The sequence below is a fragment of the Ixodes scapularis genome, unplaced genomic scaffold, assembly GCF_016920785.2.
Source record: "Ixodes scapularis isolate PalLabHiFi unplaced genomic scaffold, ASM1692078v2 PGA_scaffold3__209_contigs__length_174095766, whole genome shotgun sequence".
Lineage (NCBI taxonomy): Eukaryota > Metazoa > Arthropoda > Arachnida > Ixodida > Ixodidae > Ixodes > Ixodes scapularis.
This window is the reverse complement of record NW_024609868.1, coordinates 11,308,239-11,332,746: the sequence shown is the minus strand read 5'-3', so window position 1 is coordinate 11,332,746 and position 24,508 is coordinate 11,308,239. Positions and strand designations below refer to the sequence as shown.

The 24,508-nt window shown below is 45.0% G+C and overlaps 1 protein-coding gene across 1 annotated transcript; it reads left to right on the top strand.

Annotated features, from left to right (window-relative positions):
- The first annotated feature begins 513 nt into the window (after window positions 1–513).
- On the top strand, window positions 514–24,508 carry LOC115315504. Its single transcript, XM_040212265.3, has 9 exons — window positions 514–1,298; window positions 4,731–4,831; window positions 5,430–5,621; window positions 5,896–5,980; window positions 13,673–13,837; window positions 13,929–14,144; window positions 14,232–14,406; window positions 19,304–19,380; window positions 24,021–24,508. Exons 1-9 carry the CDS (start codon window positions 1,152–1,154, stop codon window positions 24,297–24,299), a joined length of 1,437 nt encoding a protein of 478 aa, XP_040068199.1. The 5' UTR covers window positions 514–1,151; the 3' UTR covers window positions 24,300–24,508.

The following is a 24,508-nucleotide window of genomic DNA, read 5'->3' as shown; positions in this document are numbered from 1 at the left end:
AAGAAAAACAAAAGCACCCCGCAAACACCCGCGCTGCCAAAAAGGTTCTTGCGCGCTGCGGAGGGCTGTTCAGCTCAGCTCGGCTCGGTTTCGGTTTTGGCTTGTCAGCCTTTGGATTATATCGGTGATGTGGTGCACTGATGTGCGAGTCTCTCGGTGTTTATATACGTAAATACAGTATTGTAAATACACGTTATTTTGTCAACACATGGTAATAAAAAAAATATTGGAAACTGTGAATTTCTATAACCAACAAAGATGATAAAAAAAAACATTATCTGCAACAAGTAACAATCCAGGCCAATCCAAACCTAAAAACCTACCCCTTTCTTTCCCCTCCCCCCCTCACACACACACACACACACTTTTTGTTTTTCGTAATTTTTACGCACGCTGTTGCTGGTGGAAAGGAGACTAAAGGCGCTAATGCTTTGTATTCCCATTGCGTGACTGACTCGGCTGATTCTGGCCCACTCCCGGAGTGATCACGTGCCTCCGCCGTGCCCCTTCCGCCCTTGCCTTCTGCTGTGTCCGTGACTGACTCGGCTGACCCTGCCCCACTCCCGGAGTGATCACGTGCCTCCGCCGTGCTCCCGCGCTGGCCTCCTGTCGCCCCTGTTACGCCTGCGCCCGCCCGTGTGTGCCCGTGAACTCTGTGTCGCGACTCGCCTGTGTCTTCGGCCCTCCACGGGCGCTTTCCGCCCGCACCTCTGTGACCACTCCCGGACCTCTACCTAATCTCACTTCTTTCTACTGATCTTTCACTCCCACCCCTCTCACCCAAAGATAGTTAGCACGACTCCCATCAGTGAGTCTACCGGTCTACAGAACTATCTCTTTCTTTCCAAACACCTTCTCTCGCCCTCTCTCTGTAATACTGGTCTACGGGTCTACTGCCTACTCATGTGCGCGTTGTGCGAGCCAGAGTCGGGAGAGAGTGGTTCCCACGTATCGGACCCGCTGGTGGAAAGGATGGAAAGACTGGAGCTTAGCATTCTGTGTTCCTGTGCGCGTCAAATACTTGTGTGCATTGTGGGAGCCAGAATCCGGGAGAGAGATGAAGTTCCCTTTGTACGGATTGCGGATGTCGGATTGCGGAGTCACAGAGTTTGTCACTTTCGTCGTGATTGGCATGTTGAAGACTTCGCGCAATGGACGTAATCGAGTGCTTGGTGGTCTACGGCGCACACAAGGTGGTGGTTAATGTGGGAGGAGAGCGGAAGCGACCCGATCTAATTAGTAGCCTTGCGCAAAAAGAACTCTTTCAGGGATTCGATCTTAACACAAGCCACATTCTGGTAAGCACATGGATCTTCCTTTTTTGTGCGATCAGTGTTGTGTGTGTTGTACAATTATGCTTTTCGATTTTTTTTTTTATTTTGGCTGTGTCTACAGTGCCGTCCGACGGCACTCCACTCGCGCCAAGAAGTGCCTTTCGAAAGAAAGTCGGACGGCGCGTGTATCACTGGGAAGCTCGTTAACCCACCTGCGTTCACGCCGCTTCGCGGCGACAGTATGCGGCCGCTAATTACAAAACTTATTAACCCACTTGGCCCCGCTTCGCGGCGTCCAGCCGGCAAACCAAGTCCCGCTGTCCCCCATGGACCCGCGGAAAGAGAGTCTCATACCATTTTGTTTAGCGAAATTTTGTCGACAGCATTTTTTTATTTATTGTGTTAATTGTAAAAATTAAATGTAAATATCGCCAAATGCCTAAACAAAACAAAATGTTCCAAGAAAAAAATAAATAAAGTAAGCCCACATTGGGAATCGAACCTCGGTCCACTGCGTATGAGGCAGACATCTTCCCACTAAGCTACGCCACAGCTTGGATGAACTCGTTTTTACAATCACAGTGTCTAGCTTTACATCTGACGGAACCCAAAATAAAAATTAAAGTTACATCCGACGGTACCCAAAATGAAAATTAAATTTATGTCTGACGGAACTTGACATAAAATTGGTTACGTCCTATGTAACCTATGCAACCTAGGTTTCGCTTTACATATGATACCATGATATAAATACAAAAGAAATGCGAATTATTACTGCATTACATCCAATGCAGCATTCGTAAATTGGATAAAATCTACCTCTATTCGTACCTCCAGATTTGTTGAGGGGGCTGGGGCACTGGTCTCAATGACAATTGCTGGATTGCGCTTCCCGCTCCTGCAAGTGAGGTTACCGGACGGCCATCCTGCCGGGAGACGATTTGCGGTTTTGGTAGCGTTCCGCTGTGGTTTTCCAGCATGCTATAGACACGTTTTCTACTCGTTCGTTGTCGTTCGCCAAAGAAGTTTTTTAAGACCCTGTGTACCGTTGAGACTTGCCATTGTGAACACGTGGAAAATTTTACGGAAGCGCAGTGCAGCAGGAAAAAGCCACAACTCGTCGAAAGCAAGTGTCGTTGGTCTCTACTTTTTTGCACAAGTAAATTGAGCAAAGCTTCCTTGGTACGCCGAGTGCTGCATCTTTGTGCGTTTGCACGCTTGGATACCGATCAAGAATCGACACCGCACCGAAGTTCTGAAGGTGTGTCGCTCGTAGGTGCCTTTAGATCAGTGGTTCTCAACCATTGATGTTTCGCGGACCCCTTGTGGATCGGCGGAGATGATGGAGGACCCCGTTTGGGGTGAGGGGAGGGGGAAGGTATAGGGTAACTATAATAATAATTGAATAAATATATTTCAGTAAGGGCTTGTGTAAAGTAGACCTTTCTTACTGGCATGCACACGAGGAAACTCGCCCAAAAACTGAAACATTTCTTCTCGACCTGGAAAAAAAACTTTTATTGCCGGGCTTGACTGATGAATGCGAACCCCTAGAATGCCTTCGAGGGTCCGCGAAGGGGGGCGAAGGCGGGTCAAATGGGGGTTCGCGGACCCTAAAGGGTCCGTCTCCCCCATTTGGGACCCTTTAGGGTCTCAAATGGGGGTTCGCGGACCCCCATTTGAGACCCTTTAGGGTCTCAAATGGGGGTCCGCGAACCCCCATTTGAGAACTACTGCTTTAGATCATATATATATCAGCCACGGAGTTCTGGATCGTCCAGCGGCTTCCAGGAGTTGCTATCAATAAAGGGGGGGGGGGGGGGGGGTGGATTTGCAATTGCTCCTATGTACTATTAACCATGGCTGTGTTCCAAATCTGCTCTAATGGATTTTGTGGGAGCATGAATAGGGCAACGTTGTGGAGCAAGGAGGATTTTCGAAGGCAAAAGTACAAGACGGCGAGAATGAAAATCTTTCAAGTGCGGCCGATATGGTCGTATGCAATCTGTTGACCAATTACAATTAGGCGAGCCACGCTCAAACGTCAAGTGCAATTAAGTAGGTTGATAATGAGCCAGCACTGATCAGTGATGAGGAGCTGTTGTGCACGGTATTGTGTAAATCATCTAAGGACGAAAAAAAAAGACGTACCTGGCCCCCCTCTTCTATCGCCAGTGGATGCTGGATTAATCTCGTTTCTGGACCACAAGGGCCGCAAGTATACAGTCGTCAGAGTAAAGTGAGACACTGATTCAGAGGCACATACGGCTTCACGCACATTGCACTCGCAAAACACATTCACATGACGTCGGTTCTTGGTCAGTATCCAAGCGTGCGAAGACACAGAGGCAGCACTTCGGCGTGCCAAGGGAGCTTTAATCCTGCCGCGAGACCGGCAAAACTTGCTTTCAACGAGTTGTGCCTTTTTCCTGCGACACTGCGCTTTCGTAAAATTTTCCACGTGTTCACAACGGCGAGTCTCCACGGTACGCAGAGTCTTAAAAGCTTCTTCGGCGAATGACGACGAACGAGTAGAAAACGTGTCTATAGCATGCTGGCAAACAGCAGCAAAAGTCTAGCAAAACCGCAAATCCTATCCGAGCAAGATGGCCGTCCGGTGGCTTCACTTGCGCTGCAGAGAACAAGTAGGGAGGGCGCGATCCACCAATTGTCAGTGAGATCAGGAAAATGACGAGCACTGACTACATTTTTTCCCTCAGAGGCTGACTGCCAGCGACTCACGCTCTCTCCAGACGTGACAAAATTCACGCATGTGCATTAATGTTCCCCCCACCTTTCCCCTACAGGACATTGTCAGCACTTAATTTTTTTCTACGGAATAAATTCAGGTCGGACTCTTTTTGAACGCCCCTCGTGTAGTGCTGATTACCTCATCTGGGGAATCTTTAAACCCGGGCAGCATTGAGCTACACTTTCAATCACACAAAGGTGGCTGCAATTCTCAAGCAAATGGCCGACGAACATATTGGCAATGTTTCCAGTGGCCTAATAATTTGTAGGCAATATCCACTTTTATTCAGTTATGCTTCAGTAGCATAGTTGTTACTTTATTTTGTTTTAATTAGGGCAGAACAATTTAGTAGACTTTCACGAAGCTTAAGCTCCATTAACCGTTGTGCTTTCAACCTTGTAGGTTTGGCAGGTTTTAAAGTGCGGGGAAGAGATAAATTGGAATAGAATTTGAAAACAATTTGCAGTCTGGAAGATTGAAGGTAGAATATATGGTGCTTATGAGGAAGATGAACTAAGCTGATTAGGGAGAACAGGAGGGCAGCTGCTATTGTCTGCTTTGGACACTTATGATTAGGAGGCTGCAACAAAAATGTGGCATCTGTAGAGTAGAGATGAAGAGTTCCATGGGCCCACTTGTGCAAATGGAATATAACTTATTTACCATCATGCTAATTAGCTGCTGGTTATTTATTTGTTTTTAAGATTTACCATGCTGGCTTTGACACTGATGTCGACATGACCGAAGATGTTGTTCTGGAGAACAGAGCACGCATCAAGATCAGGATGGACGAGGCACAGTTCCGGTGGGTTAAAATGCTCACCAAGACTGAAGCGATGAGGTCTAGTTTGCTCAAGCCATGATGCTCATGGCAGGGCTAGTTTTAAAAGAGCTTGCCAAGGAGAGGCATGTTTGACCTCTGAAAAGCAGTGGAAGGTGGGATTATGAAGGAAACATTATCACATGTTTTCATATGCTCTGCACAGCACGTGCACATTCTGAAGCTGTCGGGGTTTTCAATGGTTATGTGAGACATCTCCAAGCGGGTTGATAGACTTCTGCTACAAATTATACTTGTTAGAATTTTCAGGCCATCAGACATAATTATTTCAGATGAGATTTAATCCTTTATGCTAAAATGTTTGAGTGGAGGCTTTCAGGGGCATTTTTATGAGCTGGATTGGTGCATATACCAATTATGCTCGGGGACAACTCAAGAACGCATGGCAAGGGGAGAAAGAAAGAGCACAATGAAGGCCAAAGGGGAGAGGAGGTTTCTCCTCTGCCTTCAGCTTTCCGTGTGCTTTCTCTTTCTTCCCGCGTCCTGCATTCCTAGTTGTCCCCGAGTATAGGTATCTATTTTGACAATATGGCTTATATGTTCATCATTGTGGCATATCTAGGGTCATGGATGTCGTCAATCAGGAAGAACATGGTCCATCTAGAGCTCCGCTGAGGGACCTGTCGGAGTACAGGTTCCCCCAAGTTCCGCTGGACATCAAGCAATCATTGGCAAAGCACAAGAAGGGACTCAACCTGAAATCCAGGAATCGCATAATTCAGTGGTTGTACCACGATTTATGCCAGTACACTCTGTAAGTTAATTTTGAGCTGAATTGACTTTCTTTCTATAAGAGCCCCCAAAACTAACTTAGAGAGAATTCTACTGGTCGTTTTGGTGCGCGCCGAGATTTCCTCGTCTTGACAGTGCCTGTTACACTGGGTGATGGGAGGGGTAGTGGTCCTGAATGAATTGTGTGCGCCGTCAGGTTTGTTCCAAGGGCACCAGTAGTGCCAATGTCTGGCACTTTTTTTCCGTGAATGATAACTGATGTTCCTCAGCAATTTCGTCTGCTCTTTTTCCTACAGGTATCCAGACAAGCTGTATGCAGAGGCTGCCAAGGGGCTTATTAGAAATTTCCCCGTCCTGGAGGACACCACAGGAACCAAATGCGTGAGTGAATAAATATTGTAATGGGTTGCTTGCTGGGCTGGTTGGTTGAATGACATAGTGAAAAACAGTGCAAACAAAATACTAGACACTAAGTAGAAGATGGACACAGGACATACTCTGACTAGCAAAAGTCAAATTTGGGGGTTTTACGTGCCAAACCTACGACGGGCATCTGGCACGCCCCAGCGGAGGGCTGAGGATTAATTTGGACCACCTGGGGATCTTTTGACGTGCAACCGAAAGCTCGGTTACACGGCGCCTCCTCTGCAATAAGCCTCCGTCATATTGCGGGCACCTCGGTCGGTATTCGAACCCGCCACCTGGGGTACATTGACTAGCAATTGAAGGTTTACTGGAACTTTCACGCGAGCACAGTGGCCCGTGCAAGTACATGCTCTAATTCTTCTTTCGACAGAGGTAAATGTGAATAAAGAAAGAAGAAAATTTGAAAAAAGAATGTGAGAAGAGAAGAAAAATCTACAGCGGCACAAGAAAACCTTAGGCCCAAATGATGCATTTGCACCACAGTTAGGACCATATTGGGACGTTGTGAAACACCCCGATATGGTCCTAAAATTAATAAAAAAAGACTTGTAGAACTTTTTTTTTTTTTTTACAATGGCATGGAACCCAATAAGCTCATGGACTGTGTTCACACCGCGTTCAGGACGCATTTTTTACCTTTACGGATTGCGTGTGACACTATACTAAGGACGTTCACAATTGAAAAATTGTAGTTCCCTGTTTGTCAGATGCACTGACGCGACACTGATACAGTGATCGTGTTCTGGTCTACAGGCAAGCATTCATGCCGCTTCCATGATCTCTCTCTCCAGCTTGCCCCTCTTGCATCCCACCACCCGGGTGTTGTCCAACGCAGGGGAACGCCCATACTCCCTCCCGTGTATAGGTATATGTGAACTGTGGCCACTGCCAAGCGAGGCCGCTTGCACGTGCAGTCACTCGTTCAAACAATGACTGGTCTTTCCAAAGTAGACCCTACCACAGCTCAAAGGAATCTCGTAGACGACCACCTTGACACAAGGCACAAACTGCTTGGCATGCCTTGTATCAGAAGAACCATTCTTAGGTTTGGTCTTGCTTGACATCACGCACAGTGGACAGCTTGCAGGAGGCCGTGAAGGCAACGTTGACGTTGAATTTCGCTCTTACGTGCTTCAGATTATGCAAGATTCTGTGAACATAGGGCAGCACTTCAAACTTGTTTAGCCTTTTAATAGTTGCTGTGTCGGGATTTTTCATCATCTTAAGCAGGGATTCAGCCACCCCTCTCACCAGGAAGGAAGGAAAACCCGAAAGTTCCAGGCAAAGTAGCTGACGGTCGAAGCTCTCACGTACAGCGTGGGCGCAGGACTTTTGTAAAGCCGAGCGAAGGCATAGGTTGGCGATACCCAATTTTACTAATTTAGAGTGCCCCGAGTTTAAAAGTTAAAATGGTCTTTTTGGTTTGCGGCGAGCACATCCAACAGATGTGATCAGAACCATTGAAGGACAAACGTAAATCCAAGAACTGCAAGAAACAGTCCACCGGCAACTCTAGCGCGAAACGTAAGTGGCTCGAGCACCGTACGAAAACTTGTCAAACAGACTGAGTGAATGAGTCCAGGCGAGTTGCAGAGGGTATGCTAACGAATACGACCAAGTCATCCACATATGTGCAGATCTTAACAACAGGGACGTTGGTTCCTGTTATTAAGTTCGACCGCATTGTTTCACATGCTTTGACCGACGTCCCTGTTGTTAAGATCTGTAGATATGTGGATGACTTGGTCGTATTCGTTAGCATACCCTCTACAACTCGCCTGGACTCAGTCGCTCGGTCTGTTTGACAAGTTTTTGAACGGTGCTCGAGCCACTTACGTTTGACGCTGGAGTTGCTGGCGGATTGTTTCTTGCAGTTCTTGGGCTTACGTTTGTCCTTCAATGGTTCCGATCACATCTGTTAGATGTGCTCGCCGCGAACCAAAAAGACGATTTTAACCTTTTGACTCTGGGCACTCTAAACTAGAAAAATGGGGTATCGCCAACCTATGCCTCTGCTCGGCTTTACAGAAGTCCTATGCTCACGCCGTACGTGAGAACTTCGACCGTCAGCTACTTTGCCTGGAACTTTAGGGTTTTTCTTCCTTTCTGCTGAGAGGAGTGACTGAATCCCCGCTTAAGTAGATGAAAAATCCCGACATGGCAACTAGGAAAAGGCTAAACAAGTTTGAGGTGCTGCCCTATGTTCACAGAATCTCGCATAATCTGAAGCATGTAAGAGCGAAATTCAACATCGACGTTGTCTTCACGGCCCCCTGCAAGCTGTCCAAACTGTGCGTGATGTCAAGCGGGACCAAACCTAGGAATGGTTGTTCTGATACAAGGCATGCCAAGCAGTTTGAGCCTTGTATCAAGGGGTCGTCTACGAGATTCCTCTGAGCTGTGGTAGGGTCTACTTTGGAAAGACCGGTCATTGTTTGAACGAGTGACTGCACGTGCACGCAGCTCGCTCGGCAGTGGCCATGTTTCACATTTACCTATACACTGGAGGGAGTATGGGCGTGTTCCCCTGCGTTGGACAACACCCGGGTGGTGGGATGCAAGAGGAGCAAGCTGGAGAGAGAGATCAAGGAAGCGGCACATATACTTGCCTGTAGACCAGATCACGATCACTGCATCAGTGTCGCGACAGTGCATCTGACAAACAGGGAACTACAATTGCTCAGTTGTGAAGGTCTTTGCTATAGTGTCCTGAACGCGGTGTGAACACAGCCCATGAGCTTATTGTGTTCTCGTGCCATTGTAAAAAGAAATAAAAAATTGTACAATTTTTTTTGTTGCACGTTTCACAACCTCCCAATATGGTTAGAATCGTGGTGCGATCGCATGATTCAGGCCAAAAACTTTCTTGTTCCGCTGTAGATTTTTATTGTCTTCTCACACTATTTTTCCAATTTTTTTTTTTGTTTGCATTTTTTGGGTTGAAAGAAAAAGAAGAGCATGTACTTGCGCGTGTCACTGTGCCCGCGTGGAAGTTCCAGTAAACCTTCGGTTGTTAGTCAGCGTATGCCCTGTGTCTGTCTTCTACTTTTTGTCCCGCCTTTTTTATGCTGTTTTTCACTATGTTGAATGAATACTATTTTATTTGAATGTATTAGCTTTTTCACGACTCCATTGAACTTTACACATCTCCAGCTCACTGCTCGCCCTCTTGCAGCGGAAACAGGAAGCACTCTAGCAAGTGTCCTCCGGCTGCTCCGCCCGCAACCAAGGCGTATTTGTTTGGGACCTTGTCTTGCACCGAACCATTTCTGAATGTAAATCGCATTATTGGTTGCTGTGTTCCAAGGTGAACGAAACGTGCCTAGTGACTGGAATGCAAAAGGATATGCATTCTTCAAATATGAAGGGCTCTGGCCAATGGAACAAATACTGCTTACATGGGATTTTTCAATCTTTTTATCCTCTTTCGACCTAAATGCGAGAGAAAGTGCCATACTTATATTCATTAAGTTCATCAACAAGCGGAAAAAAAAACAAGCCATGCAGCAGTGAGTGTGGTGACAAAATGTTTTTTTTACGGGTCCATTGTTTTTAGCGCTTTTCCCCTCGGAAGTATGGATCACCACCTAGCCCAAGTGCATACCCTTCGACAAAACAACTCGTGGGCTCCAAAACTATCTCTATTGTTGTCATTCCTCTTTTCAGTTGAATCAAGTGGTGTGCGGAACATGTGTAGGTTTGAAAGAAACAGTCCTGAAAATAAATTGTGGAATTTCTCACATTTGAAAATTGCAAGGTATAGATTTATTATCAATGTCTTGATATTCATAATACCAAGGTATTGATAAGGATAGTCCCAATTTCCTGGAGATTGATAGCAGTCCAGAGAATAAAAATTATTTTAAATTATAGTAATAGGTGGAGTTTTTTATAAGTTCTGTACCTCCATCTATTACATTGCAGGATGTGGTGCTCCCAGCCGATGGAGAGGACACAGAAATCTTTTGAGTTCGTCGTACAGTAGCAAAATCGTTCGCGGTTTGTGGTGATACAGTTTAACTTTCACCAAACGTTCACTTGTGCGAGGCAGTTTTCAAAAATATCCATCTAAACTTGTTGTCTTCATATATTGTTCACACAATCTGTAATCACCAGTCTGACATTTTTAATTCCAGGAGATTATTTCAACACAATGTTAAGGATGAACCACCTCCGCCATTGTTTTTCTTTTGTTTAATAGGGAGTTGTTTATCAATAGCATGACGTACGCAGCGAATCCAAAACTACAGTGAAACCCGTTTAGAACGAACCCACGTACAGCGAGTTATTGTCAATATCTAGCTCACGAAAAATTTAAATAAAAATGCACGTAAAAAGTACTTCTTATAACGAACAATAGATTGGCTATATATAGGGTTCCGCGTTTTCGGTTTCTATTTTTTTTCAAAATTCGGCATACTTTTTTTGGTGTTTATTTTAAAATTGAATTTTCGTTTTTTTTCGGCGTATACCTCTGCCTAAAAAGTTTATCGTTTCTTTTCGGCAAGTATAAAATAAACACCAACGGACACCGGATCCGATGATCCTTGTACGTAGCTCTGATATTTGTGATCACTCAAAGAATAACGGCACAGATACAGTGAAAGAGAAATGGACCCTTTATTTGGCAAATGTGTGCAACTGTGAAAGAAACAAGGAAAAAAAACAACACAGAAGTACAAACAAGTCAGATATGAAGCCTATGCCCAAAAAACATGAAACTTCCTTCACCTTCTGTACATCAGGATTATGTGATCTTATTATAGTACACGCACATGTACTTTCCCAGGTCCTCCTCCTTGATCTGCACTCTTTGTTTTTTGGTAATATGACCCTGAGCTTCGAGAATGCACTCTCAACGCTGACACTGGCAGGCTGAGGAGATGAACCGCTGCCTGAGCCAAAATTGGACAATGAACCGATTGTGACCTTCAAAAGAGACACGGTGCGACGTTTTGAGGCACAACACAACATGCAGAGCTAGCATCAAGTCAGTCTACCTTACAACGAGTTTGGAAACACGTTCGGTCATGGCGAAGTCATGGGGCATTTCGTAATTCATGTTACAATCGATGATGCGCACATTAAACCAAAACATTGTGATGACATTCGTGTATCCCATACATCTGGACACGTTTCGATAGACACTGTCACTCCACTTTCTCGCCACGGCTCTGCGGTTCGACTGACCTTTTCCGGTTAAAACTGAATTTTAGAAAATGGATTCGGCATACTTTTATAGTTTTAAACTGAAAACTCCGAACCCTAGCTATATCAAACTTTTCCCTCCAGGAAGGCTCCCAAAAACGCGCAAACAATCGTCTTCTAGCCTCTTCCTCCCCCCTCCCCAAACAAAAATAAAAAAAAGTAGGAAAGAAAGTTCCTAAAGCTCAAGCCCCGAACAAAGTTGAGCGAAGTGAAGCAATTCAGAAGGAGAGAAAGCTAAAAAAAAACAAAAAAACTGCACGCACGCAGAGAAAAAAAAATATTTTCAGCCCAAAGCGGTTGCCCACGAAGAGAAGCGATTCAGAAGAAAAGATAAGGTAAAAAAAAATCTAATCGCATGCAAAGAAAAAAGAAAAAATTCAACGCGTCATTACAAGGCAGAAGCGAAAAGATGAGAAAGAAAGAGAAGCTCTCGCCTTATAACGAACGCATTGTGGAAGTTCGTTGTAAATGGTTTTTGCTATATTGAACTACTTGCTATATCAAACTTGTTGTATCGTTTCCTGCTGTTCGTTATACACGGGTTTGACTGTATTGGTGGTCTTGGAGGCATAGGCGTGATGAGAAAGGGAAAAATTTTGTTCCTTGCGGACAATTATAATGCAGGTAACAGTGCAAAAGTTTGTTTTTCAACAATTCGAAGCTTCGCCATTTCGCTCCTTGCGTACACGATAGCATAGAGCAGGGGTGGCCAGGTTGGCAGCCTAAGAGCCGCAAACAAAACCTCGAAACTTCCAAGAACCGCGGGGGAGGGGAGAGGCTATATTTTGTTTAGAGCAATAAACGAAACTCAAACTACTTTCAATCTATCCGAGTCAAAAGCAGTCTAGCTGTACGTAAGGTAGGAGTAGCACAATACTACCAAACTGCAACCTGTCTTTCGATTTAAAACGCGTTCAATATCTTTTTGGGGAGAAGTGCTCGTGTGACCGAAAGGGAGGCAGGAAAGTGGCAGGGGGGGGGGGGGGGGGGGGAGCCGCGAGCCACATTTTAACACGCGAAGAGCCGCAGCTTGGCCACCCCTTGCATAGAATCTCGCCTCGTCCACCGCGCTCCACCACATGGCCACATCAGTTGGCTGAGCAAGGAGCCTTAACGTGGCACCACTGTGTTGTCGCATGCTTCAAAAAGAGAGGGATCCAGATCACAAAATACCAGAAGCAGTATAGGATCTTAGAAGCTGTCAACAGGATCACTCTGCGCTCGTTGGCAATAAGGCAAATATAGCAACGTAAGGGCCGATCGCTGATTTTTTCCCACATGGGAACATGTGCCCTTGTTTGTCTAGTTCTACCTCCTAGAAGCGGTATTACTTTGTGTCGCCTAGTAAACCCAGAATACCAGCAAATCTCGGCAACTGCACCCACCTAGCATCTCCAACCCTCCCTATGTCCACCATTTTGGAAATCGGTGGCGCCACCTATAGACCGTTCAATTAGGGTCATAGCAGAGACGGTAATAGAGAGAGAAAATGCCCTCCCCCTCTCACCCCGCATGACGTCTGCTCCGCCGAGTGGGCTGTACCTATCATCCGGCTGGCATGCAAACTCTGTTTAAAATAGCGTCATTTTGGAAATTTAAAGTGCAGATGCGCAGATTTTGGTTTGCCAGTTATCGTGTAATACTATGCTAGATAAAAAGACTAACAGGGTCAAACTGCGCTGTTACCTATGTGCAAATAAAAAAAAAAAGGAAAACTGTGTCAGATTAGCCGGTCTCTGGTGAAAAGTAAATCCGGTTGCTGTACCTTTTTTACTATACAAAGTTCGTACTGTTGTAGGCCTTTAACGGCCATGAGTGGAAGTCCGAAATGATAAATAAAAACATGCTCTCCTGCCGCAATACACGGAGTAGTTGAAGGTAGTACTGCCGGCTTACTCAACTGCTATTTAAGTAACAGAAAAAAGATATGCTAGTTGATCATTTACCAAAATAGAACCACATAGAGCCATAGGCTGATTTTGTAGTAGCCATAACTATTCTAAGAATGCGAACCACTTCACAACAGCAGCCACGAGCGAGAGTTTGATGTTGCGTACAGCCCGCTGGTACAGCCCAAAGATGGAGAATGGCAACCTCCCGGTTTGTCATCTGCTAGCGGAGTCGGGCACGTGCCCTCTCTCTCATTTTACCCCGCCGAACCTGCTGAATTTCCCGGATGTATGGAGAGGGCGCTCCTGTGGAACAAAATGGTGCTGCCCAGAGAGTGCTAAATGGAATGGTCTATATAGTTGGAGTCCCGAATGGAGGGCGCGGTAGTCGGTGAAAATGGCAGACGAAAGGAGGCCTGTTATACAGTTTCGGTTTCAAGTTTTAGCGTGAACCATGTGTGCTGTATATTTTAAGTTTATTTTATTATTGTTTTTTCAGCACTATTATTTCTGCAGCTGTTTGAGATTCTTTTTTTGCTTGTGCACGCAGGACTCTTGGCACGTTGCCTTGCGTTTCAAAGCAAAACGGGAGCGCAAGAAGCTCCGGGATCAGGAGCGAGCTGCGGAAGAGGGCGAGGAAGAGGCACCAGCGCGACCGAAGCAGCAGAGGGTGCCGAGGACTCCTTGCCCAAAACGCGTGATCAGGCCTGGCACGGTATGAAGGATTGTTTGAGAAATATTATTTTAAATTATATTATCAAGTGAAGTTTGACACAAATTCTGTACTTCCATTAATTATATTGCAGAATGTGGTGCTCCCAGCGGATGGAGAGGACAAAGAAAGCGTGGACGGCCATGTGCTAGAAATGCAAAGAGAACTCTGCAAAACCAGGCCCAACATGGTTTATGTGGCCGACGCCATGGCGAGAACGTTCGCCTCACGGCGACTCTGGGTGACGACGGAGCACCCGACTGTCGCCGCTGTCCTCTCTATGTACCCAGCGTATCAGCTTGGTACCATCGTGAGTACTATTGAGATTGAAAACTTGGGTGCCAGAGAGGAAGAGTGCCATTGTGTTGACTGTATTTGGTTTGCTTTGGTCCTCTAGCTGCAGCAGGAGTTCACTGCTGCTACAGGAAAATCAATCCAGGACAGCCTCACAGCCGCCCTGGCAAGGAGCAGCCTCCGGATCCTGGAGGCTGCTAGAGGGAAACGCCATCTCGGCGAATTTTTTGAAGACCTGGACCGCAGGATTGCCATAGACGACGACGGTCCATCTGATGGTAGGAATTGATCAAAGTAGTCAAGGTGGACAGAAGGGATATGGATTGCAGGAAACTGCAGTGCTCAATGTCGCTACGTGCGAGTTTTAAGAACGAAGAAGAGGAATACTGATTGGTCTACACAATTCTGCTACCTGAGGCCAGATTTACAAAAAAAATGTCTTATATTACGACATCTTAGCTAAGAAATTTGTAAGTTACGAGCATTGTAAGAGGCGAAATCGGTATTCACAGACGCATTCTTAGGGGAGAGGAGGAAGGCGCCGTTTTCGTTCAGGAAAACTACAACTTCCGGCATCTCGCCAGTCTCTGAACACCGCAAGAGCAGACTGTTGCTATGGTGATGGCATCTTGAGCGTCCCAAACAGCCAATCAGGAGGCTTACCGTGCTGGTGCAGACAAGCATTTCGAGAAAAACAGAGGCGGCGCCAGTCGCGGCATGCTCGTCTCATTATGCTTGTTTGTTTACTGTGCTCATGCAGTATGATGCCGGTACCTACCGAAGGGGAAACGGTCTCGAATGCTCAGTTTTATCGAGGCCAAGAAAAGATTTGTCACTGGCGCCATCAAATGACATTAAAGCAAAAGGAGACGGGCCGCATTTGCTTACTTAGTCATGCGCAAGGAAACAAATTTTCACATAGTTTTTCAAGAACTCGTGGATCTAAAAGGACGTAGGCGATATTGAAAAAGGGACTGCATCACGATCATCTGGTGGGCTAGTTGGTTAATCATATTGTTGAATTAACAGCGCAAATACGACAGGAAGGAGAGATAAGGGAGACAGGATGGAGCGCTGAACTAACAACTGACGTTTAATAAAAAGAGAAAGAGGATGAAGAACCGAAGAATGCTTTTAAAACATGCATAATGAAAACCTGCAAAAACATATGCTATAGCTTGAGTTGCCTGAAAATGAATTGCTAAGAATACCAAGCTTTAAGCTGGTCGCTTAAATGACTTGTTGAAATCGATTGAGTCCTGGGACGACGTGAATAGAAATTCCGGTAGAAAAAAGAAAGAGGAAGTTTACGTTTAAAATATTCACTGAATCTAAGGACCGTTAAAGATCGCGACTTAAAAAGTAAAGTTCTTTTTGTGACAAGGCCACGGACGGCGCGCTTACGCAGGCATCCCCACAGGACAGAATAACCTGTGCCTCGTAGAGCTCGCAAGTTCGTCGTTCCCCTAAACGTTTCAGGATTTTTGTTTTCCTGAACAAGGCGGAGCACTGGCAGTCCCTGACATGTATAACAAAGTGGCCTGATGGCGACGACTTTAGTGACACGGCATGTTCTCTTAGACGATCGTTGACACACCTTCCTGTCTGACCCACATACACTTTCCCACAAGTAAACGGTACTTCGTAAACGACCGCACATTGGCATTCGACGTATCTTTGTTGATGTCGAACTCCGCGAGTTCGACATCAACAAACGGTACTTCGTAACATCAACAAAGATACGTCGAATGCCAATGTGCGGTCGTTTACGAAGTACCGTTTACTTGTGGGAAAGTGTATGTGGGTCAGACAGGAAGGTGTGTCAACGATCGTCTAAGAGAACATGCCGTGTCACTAAAGTCGTCGCCATCAGGCCACTTTGCCATACATGGCAGGGACTGCCAGTGCTCCGCCTTGTTCAGGAAAACAAAAATCCTGAAACGTTTAGGGGAACGACGAACTCGCGAGCTCTACGAGGCACAGGTTATTCTGTCCTGTGGGGATGCCTGCGTAAGCGCGCCGTCCGTGGCCTTGTCACAAAAAGAACTTTACTTTTTAAGTCGCGATCTTTAACGGTCCTTAGATTCGGTGAATATTTTAAACGTAAACTTCCTCTTTCTTTTTTCTACCTTAATTTCTATTCACGTCGTCCCAGGACTCAATCGATTTCAACAAGTCATTTAAGCGACAAGCTTAAAGCTTGGTATTCTTAGCAATTCATTTTCAGGCAACTCAAACCATAGCATATGTTTTTGCGGGTTTTCATTATGCATGTTTTAAAAGCATTCTTCGGTTCTTCATCCTCTTTCTCTTTTTATTAAACGTCAGTTGTTAGTTCAGCGCTCTATCCTGTCTCCCTTATCTCTCCTTCCTGTCGTATTTGCGCTGTTAATTCAACAATTTGAAAAAGGGAGTCGCGCAAAATGCTCACAAATCTGCCCACCAGACATAACATGGATTGTGGAGTCGTAACGCAAGGATGAATGCTCGACCTGCCTGCCCGTTTCTACATACTACATGCTTCAAAAGAAATCTGTACGGCATTTATTTGAGCTCTATGTCGAATGAAACGACGCATCCAATGTGCTGGACCCTAATACCACTTTGCGAATGCGTCCACTACCAACACACATTACCCGGGACGCCACCGCAGTCCACCTTTTTAGAAAATCACTACCGAGCGATGGAGGGGACACTTCTAATCACCAAATCAATATCACGCTATCCATACGAGAACGGTCCACCAGGTCCGCTCAAGAGTCATACGGGCGGCCCCTTCCACTGATTCACTATGGCGCGTCTAGCCGTCTCACCCTTCTAGGCCTTGTAGGACAAATTTGGTTGCTAGGCTGAATCCTGAGCTATGTCCTGAGAGCGTATTTTTGCATCCTCCTTTCTCTTCTCTTGCTGCTTGAAACCGGAACGCACGATAACATGCAAAACAAATGGCCCTCGCTTGTACCTTAAACTCTTCGGTTGTCGCGGGATCACGGCAAGGTATCCAATTGACGTGCAGCCATGTTGACTAAAAAGTTAGTAAGACACCTTGGAGGTTGTTGTAGGACTTCATCGCACATCACACAAATTTTACGACAATTTTGTTTGGTGAATACGGATTTGTTCTCAAGTTTCGTTGTAGAGACTTTTTTCATTGTGAGATCGTTTTGTGAATCCAGCCTCTGCTCTTATTGGAATTTCAGTTAAGCCGATCTACTTGGCCTTAGATTTTTCATTGAGTCACCCGTATCTTGTGATAAAAATCCCCTCAAGCTACAGCCAGCTTATGCAACCATTCAATCACTGTCATATTTGAGTCTGTGCCATATTGTGACAGGATGGATGCAAATGCAACAGCACTGGTTTTATACCGCTCCCTGAAATTTCTCTGGAGTGTGCTGCAGAGCCATTCAAATTCAAGTGTCGAGTAACAGGTACCAGCCGTCCCGAGTCTTTTAAGTTTTCTGCCCGTCTCCCGGCAGCAGCCAAACTGGCCAGGCTCCAATTCAAGTAGTCCAACGCACCCGCCTTAACGGACCTAATCAACAAGTTGTAAATATGCCATATCTCTTGGATTTGCAAGCCAGCAAACATTTTCAGTTTGGAGACTGGGCAACGACTACGCGACCTACCTGTCTGAATTTTTCATGCTACAATCTTACCTTTGCGAGCATTCTAAAACTTTGTTCTGAAAGCTCTTGGTTGGTCAGTTCAGCATCTAAATCAAGGCTGTACTATCAGATTTAATGCAGTCACTCATGTACACTTCTCACACTGGCAATACATTTATCTTGCCACCACATCGTCCAGCATTATGAAAATGACATTCACTTTCCTCCGGTGATTGGTGTTACATTTTGTATTCAACATATTTTTGTCATATTGATGGCCTTTAAAGGGATACTTCAACGAAATTTGAAATATTCCCGTCGTGTTCAAAAATAGGTTGAATATGATCCACAATATCCGTAAATGACAATCGCACGTTTGTATTTTGATCCTGGTGGCTGTATTTTTCGTTATAAACGGCCCACTCTGGCAAGCGCTCGGAGAAGGCCCAGCTTAGAGCTCGTGACATCCAATGCAATCGTGACGTAGGTCGTCTCGGGACGAGCAAAGCTACGGCGAGGCTGACGTCGAGAGGATGGCCTAGTCGTTCCAGCCACCGAAGCGGCTGCTTTTGTACGAATTTTGAGTGACGGGTTAATCTTCTATAATCTTCTAGGGGGACAATAGCGACTTCTGCGACACACAAAAGGGATTCTCGAGAAGAGGGGAGTTCCTCCTGCCCCCCTTCTCTCGTCGTGGCCGGAGTCGAGGCAACCTCTGTCACTAGCTGTCAAGGTTCCTAGACGAGCATTAGAAATGAGGCGTTAGCGACATCCACCAGGTGCTCATTGCTAATCGTTTAATTCGTTTTAAAATTCCTTTTCGAGACTTTTTTAACAAGATATTGGTATGTTCCATGTGATACTGCTCTTTTGAACACATATAGACAAAAAAATGAGCGCCGAAATTTCGTTGTAGTATCCCTTTAAAAGTAGGTTTCTTACGGCAGCTACTGACAACATCCAGTACATCTTAACTTTTACGAAAAAGCACAAAAAAGCTTCCAGTGCGGCAAAGCAAATGGAACAAAATTTTGTCTCTTAGGATGGCACATGGAAAGGCTTACTTGTGGTTTTGGGGAGCATGGGACCATGAGGAGTGGAGCAATTCACGTGACTTCCAGCGTTCTAACCACAAAATCTTTTTTTTTTTTTTTTTTTTGGTGTAGACATTTGCAGAGCGCTAGTGATTGCACTTCTGGTTATCATCTTTTGGAAAGGTGTGGCACCCCACCATACTGCATGAGTGCCTTGGTTTCGATTTGATCTATTTGTTATAAAAATATATATGTAACTGCAGTGAAAACTTTGATATGCAATGTCCTGACATGAGGGTTTATTGTGTCGCACAAAGAAGTGAATAGTATCTTTGGTGTCTAAGCTAATATGACTGAACAGTTTTGCATTTCCACATTTCAATTTGATTGATGTGTGCACAGGAAACAGCCAGGATTTTGTAATTTAATTTTAACAAGGGAACTTTTTTACACTGTTCGACTTTCGAAATTTCTGCAGCCTCATTTCTTGTTTGATTTTGTACTAATTGTCTTTGTGGCTTTTGTTATTGCAGAAATGTTGACCAAAGCCGCACTGTGTGCACTGCCAGCTCTGGTCAAGGAAAGGAGTGTGGCATTCCTCCGGCCAAGTGTAAGTTTTGGAGACCTGCTTGCCCCTTCAACAGCAACCTTACTTCATTTTTCAATTTTGGGGATATGATGGAGTTGGTGATCATGATACACGAGATATGATTTGTTTTTCGGTAGTGTTTATAGCTTTGAAGATATCAGATGTCAAAGGTTTATGTCGGCGACACGGCAAAGCTAAAACTAGCGGCGTAGCACATTGACATCACTGATAATGAACTGCGCGTTTACGCCGTGATGTAATTGTGATCCCGTGGTAGCCACGACTGACTCCGTCACACGAGAACTTTTAAGACTAATTAAGCAGCACATTTCTTTTTTATTTTACCGCTCTGCTTCGTGTATGTGCACCAAATACAATAAGTGTTAGTGTGTATTTATAAACCTGCTGGTCTAAGAGCGAATTCGACTGTTATGAATAATAGGACGTGTTCAGTGCCAGCGCAGCGTGTGCAGCATGGCTCTATTATTTGTTAGTTGCTTGCGCACAGCAAAGAAAAAGAATAGGAGACAGATGCTGCTCACAAGCAGGTTAGCTGGCTACCTGCCATCAATCAGCGACTGTTTAGGTGCCACAAATTTTACGTATTTCAAGATGTTTCCATAGGCGTCCTACACTTATCACATACTTTAAGAATTTTCCTAGGTGTTTTGGAGTTACATAGTATGCATAGTACGTAAGTCCGAAACAATTACGACAAAGTTGAAGTAGAGCACGACACTGTTAGCGCGAACAAGTGATCGCCGGTTATTCCAGTTTTTGTCTTAGAAACCAAGTGATATCATCAAAACTTTTTATTGCAACGGAAATAGCTTATTTAGGTCTATAATATAGGTGATAAAATTTCGTAGTCGCCAATACTCTTTCGAAGTAAAATGCAAAAATGTGCCGATGTCGTGTTCGCGCTAACAGTGTTGTGTGTATGTGAGACTCGCACAATTTCACCGATATAAACAAGCGCCGTTCGACTGTCGGCCGCAGCAACTCTAACAAGCGTACACTACTGGGGTGGCATGGCTGCGCCATTTGTGCCATTTTGCGCCAGACGCATTTGTCTGCGCCATCCTGCGCCATGTTGCAGAAACTGTGCCACAACCAATACCTTGCGCCATTATGCGCTAAATCACAAAACATGCTTCAAAAAAATAGTATTTTGTCTTGGTTTCGGTTTTTATCGACTCGATTGGCAACAATGAGCGTGTTTAGCTTGGTCGGCCTTGCAATCTTTTGTACTATTTATTCTTCCTGTGTATCCCGAGTCGGAAGCGCGTGAAAAAACTCGCATTCTTAGCGCTACACAACCTGCGACTGGATTGTTATTCTTGAACCATAAGTGGTTAAGAGAGTCGGCCGAGGTGAGGTCGAGTCGTTGAGCGTCAGATTGCCGGAGGCTCTGCGGCCCAAGATCCGGACGTCAGCCAGTCGAAAACAAATGAGCAAACAATTCCTTTTAGTACTTCATTGTTAGAACTTGGAACCTGCATTCCCGCAAGATAAATCATGATTTGATAGAATTGAAATGCGGTCCGATCCGAAACCTTGCGGGCCAGCAGCCCTCACGCGAGCGGTAGATCTGCTCGGCATACTTTAACCTTGCTCATGCTTATCGCTTCAAATACGATAACTCTGTTAATCGTAGCCTGCTGCTTCGATATTGAGTTGCACAATAGGATAGACTCAAAATTCGTTGCCCTGTTCCTCCGTGCAACTGCACGTCCGTTGCTTACGCACGTCACGTGGTTCGCACATATAATTATTTTGTAGAGCACTTGTGGGTTGTGCGATAAGCAGTGCTGGTTTGCATTTTGAGCAGCTGAAAGCCACTCAGAAATTACCAACGACACTATCTTCAGAAACATATGGTACTTGCTTTTTGGTTCTCATTAGGGCTCACAAAGTTTCAAGTTTTCGCATCTGTTACACTGTTATCCCATTTACCTAGGTCTCTAACTACTCATGTTCATTTATGCTGCTAAGCACAATTGAAATTTCTCCCGTGCTTGTCTAAGGCACAAGCTGAAGTGCAGTGAAAACTGATCTGAGTTGCTCCGAGCCTGCTCTAGAACATAGTTTTAGCTGCTCCCCAACCTCCTCCAAAACAGCTGTTTCAGCTGCTCCCAAGTACATTTTAGAAGTTCCACCCCTGCACTAGGGTGCCTTCATGAGCACACATGAAGGCACCCAGCCTTCATGTGTCTGCTTGTGAACAGCATCTGTCTCCCATTCTTCCTTCTTTTTGTTCGCGAGCAACACACAATTATACCGATACAGCCGCGCTGCACCTGCACTGCACGTGTCCTATTATTCATAGCAGTCGCTTTACAAGCGGAAACTTTATAAATACATACTAACACTTACTGCATTTGATGTTCATTTACGAAGCGGAGCAGGAAGAGAAAAAGAAATGAGCAGCTTACTCTATGTCTTGAAAATCCTCGTGCAACTGAGCCGGTCATGCGTATAGCGGGACCGCTGGATGACAATTGCGTCACAGCGTCGACGGCATCTCATTATAAGTGTTGGCAACGTGCTACGCTGCTAGTTTTGGCTTCGCCAAGTCGCCCACACGAAACTTTGACATCTGATATTTACAATACTATACACACCACCGGAAAAATTATATCTCGTGTTTCGGGGTCGCCGACTTAGTTAAATTAATTGTAACCCAGTAGTCGTAAAAATGGAATGGAGTTGCTTTTTAACAATTAGCAATGTAATTGGAACAGGACATTAATACTCTTTCATAGCTTTGAAGCCTAATATCCCGAGAGAAGACCCATCCCCTGAAATATAGCCCATCCTTATTTTCTGCATGAATCTCCATTTCTTAAGGTGGGCTAAATTTTGCACACTGAAGGTTAGCTCACCCCCTATTTTCACCTAATGTGCCCTCAGTTTTGAGTGGGCTATCTCGGGATATTGCGTTACATTCGCGATTCCAGCAAAACGGATGCCGCCAAGCACTCTGTGGCTCTCCTGTTGGGCGACTTTCGTGGCTGGATATTGCCGGTGCGGTAGCAAACAAAATGGATTGACAGGAGTCCAGAGATTTTTAGTTTGTACCTCAATGTTTACTAGCAGTTTCACAGTACTTAGCAGTGCGGTGGAGTCAAAACAGATTGTATCCTCCAATCATTTCTCCAGAAAAGCCCAAGTTTCCTAAGCGCTCTGACGACAACAAGCCGTCCCCGGCTTTGGGTTTGTGGAGCAAGAATCTGGTAAATAAAAGTTAAAAGGGCTTGTGCACCTTGTGGTGCTTTTAAAATAAAGACTACTTGCTAGTTGATAAATAATTTGTATATAAGAAAGTTAGTAAAGTGATGGACTGACACCACATCTCTAGCTTAACTCTAAATTATTTTGCGGAAGGGATCAAGGGAGTTGCAGCCAAGGGAGGGTTCGAAAATTGCTTCCCCTGAGTTTGGTTGTGATGAATTAGCTAGTATCAGGCCGGTCGACGCGCTGGCTACCCTTCTTGGTCACTTCTCGCCGCGAATGCCCCTCTAGTGCATTGAATCACTTGGGACTTGAACCAACGTCAAGTTTACCTTATATTCTGAAAAAGCTCTTCTGAGCAACCTCTTCACTTCGCCCTCTGCATACAATCACTGTTTGAGTAAAAAAGGTGGGGCAGGATTTCACAAGCTTTAAATAGTTTTCTCTTTTTGCGCTTAATCTTCTTATTGAAGTTTAAAACTTGATGCTGTGTATGTGTGTGTGTAAAAGAGGGGAAGGCAGTAAAACTGGTTTCTTACTGGTTACAAGACATTTTATGGCGTGAAATGAAGGCTAGGGAAGCTTACTCCAGCCTTCACTAAAAAGTTGCGGCACAGCCTGTTTCCTAATGTGCTGGCTCAATCTAAGTCTTATCGCCCGTGACGTCACGCCACTGGTAAGCACGCAGAACCTTGAATGTTGATTTTGGCATCAACTGATTATGCATTTTCTCAATAGCTATGCTGAGTTTAAAGAAACTGAGTAGCGGGCCTGGAAGAGCAAAGCCTGGGTATTTAGAATAAGTTATTAGTCTGGGTAGCTCGAAAAATTGGTGGAGTACCCTCTTAAGAATGTATTTACGTAATGTTGTATGCTTTATTTGTTGCTTTTTTGGAATTTAATATCTTTGTTAAACAAGCATATGTTTTCATGGGGAGAAAAATGTTTGTTCTGAGGAAGTGGAAATCTACAAGGTTGTAGTGATGCAAATGGATGTGCTTGGTATGCAGCAGCTGCCCAAAAATTCTCTGTTAGGCTAGTTGCTTATATGTTTATTCATTATAAACACAAGCGCCAAGAGCAAAAACGAGGGAGAGTGACCACAAGCGCTTCTTTTGTGTACTTCTTTCTCTCTCATCCTCGTCCTTTCGACTTATAATGACAGCTGACCTTCTAGAGCAATAATTAAATGTAGTAGGATGGTAATGAAGGTATGCAACAGCACACATTTCACTGTGGGATGTTTTGTGTTTTGGTGTCATGGCCAGAATGCCATCTCATGTAAGGCATGTGGGGATGCAATCTGCGTGTTAATCTTATAAAATCAGTCTAAGGGCTGTAGTTAAAAAGAAAACTGCAATCTCAAGAATTTTATGAACTTCAGCGCCTCTTAACATAATTTTGTCTTGTTTCTACACTTTTTTTAGGACCCTGCAGAACTTCCAACATATCCAGCTGTGGGCTACGAAGGCAGCAGCATCTATGATGCCACCTCACTTGTTGTGTCTGTTGATGAGCTGCAAATCGCAGAACCAACTCTTCTGGCTGCAGTGAGCACAATGACTGCGCTGTATTGGGCGTTGAATATGGAATTTCCTCCAAAGGCGACCAGAACGTTTCAACTCTTGTCCCATATGATAGGAGTTGACAGTGGGCTCGTGGCCAGCCCCCTTGTGCTGATGGCAATTGGCATAATCAATGGCTAAGCTGGTGCTCAGTTTATTTCAAGAATACCTTCCACATGCTTTTCCTGGGATATTGAATAAAGCAACAAAATGTGGTACAAAAATGGGACGAGACATCTTTCCAACTGGCAGCAAACACATTTATTGCTGGTCCATCTACGACAACCATCGCAGCGGATACCCAAGGAGATAGGGGAAAGGAGGGGAGGATGAGGAGGAAGGAACATGTT

Bases quoted from the DNA above. Each gene is read 5' to 3' on its own strand.
- LOC115315504 (XM_040212265.3), top strand. From the start codon at position 1,152: ATGGACGTAATCGAGTGCTTGGTGGTCTACGGCGCACACAAGGTGGTG. The intron at 1,299-4,730 runs GTAAGCACATGG...TTTGTTTTTAAG, and splicing joins TTAACACAAGCCACATTCTG to ATTTACCATGCTGGCTTTGA. The intron at 5,981-13,672 runs GTGAGTGAATAA...TTGTGCACGCAG, and splicing joins ACACCACAGGAACCAAATGC to GACTCTTGGCACGTTGCCTT.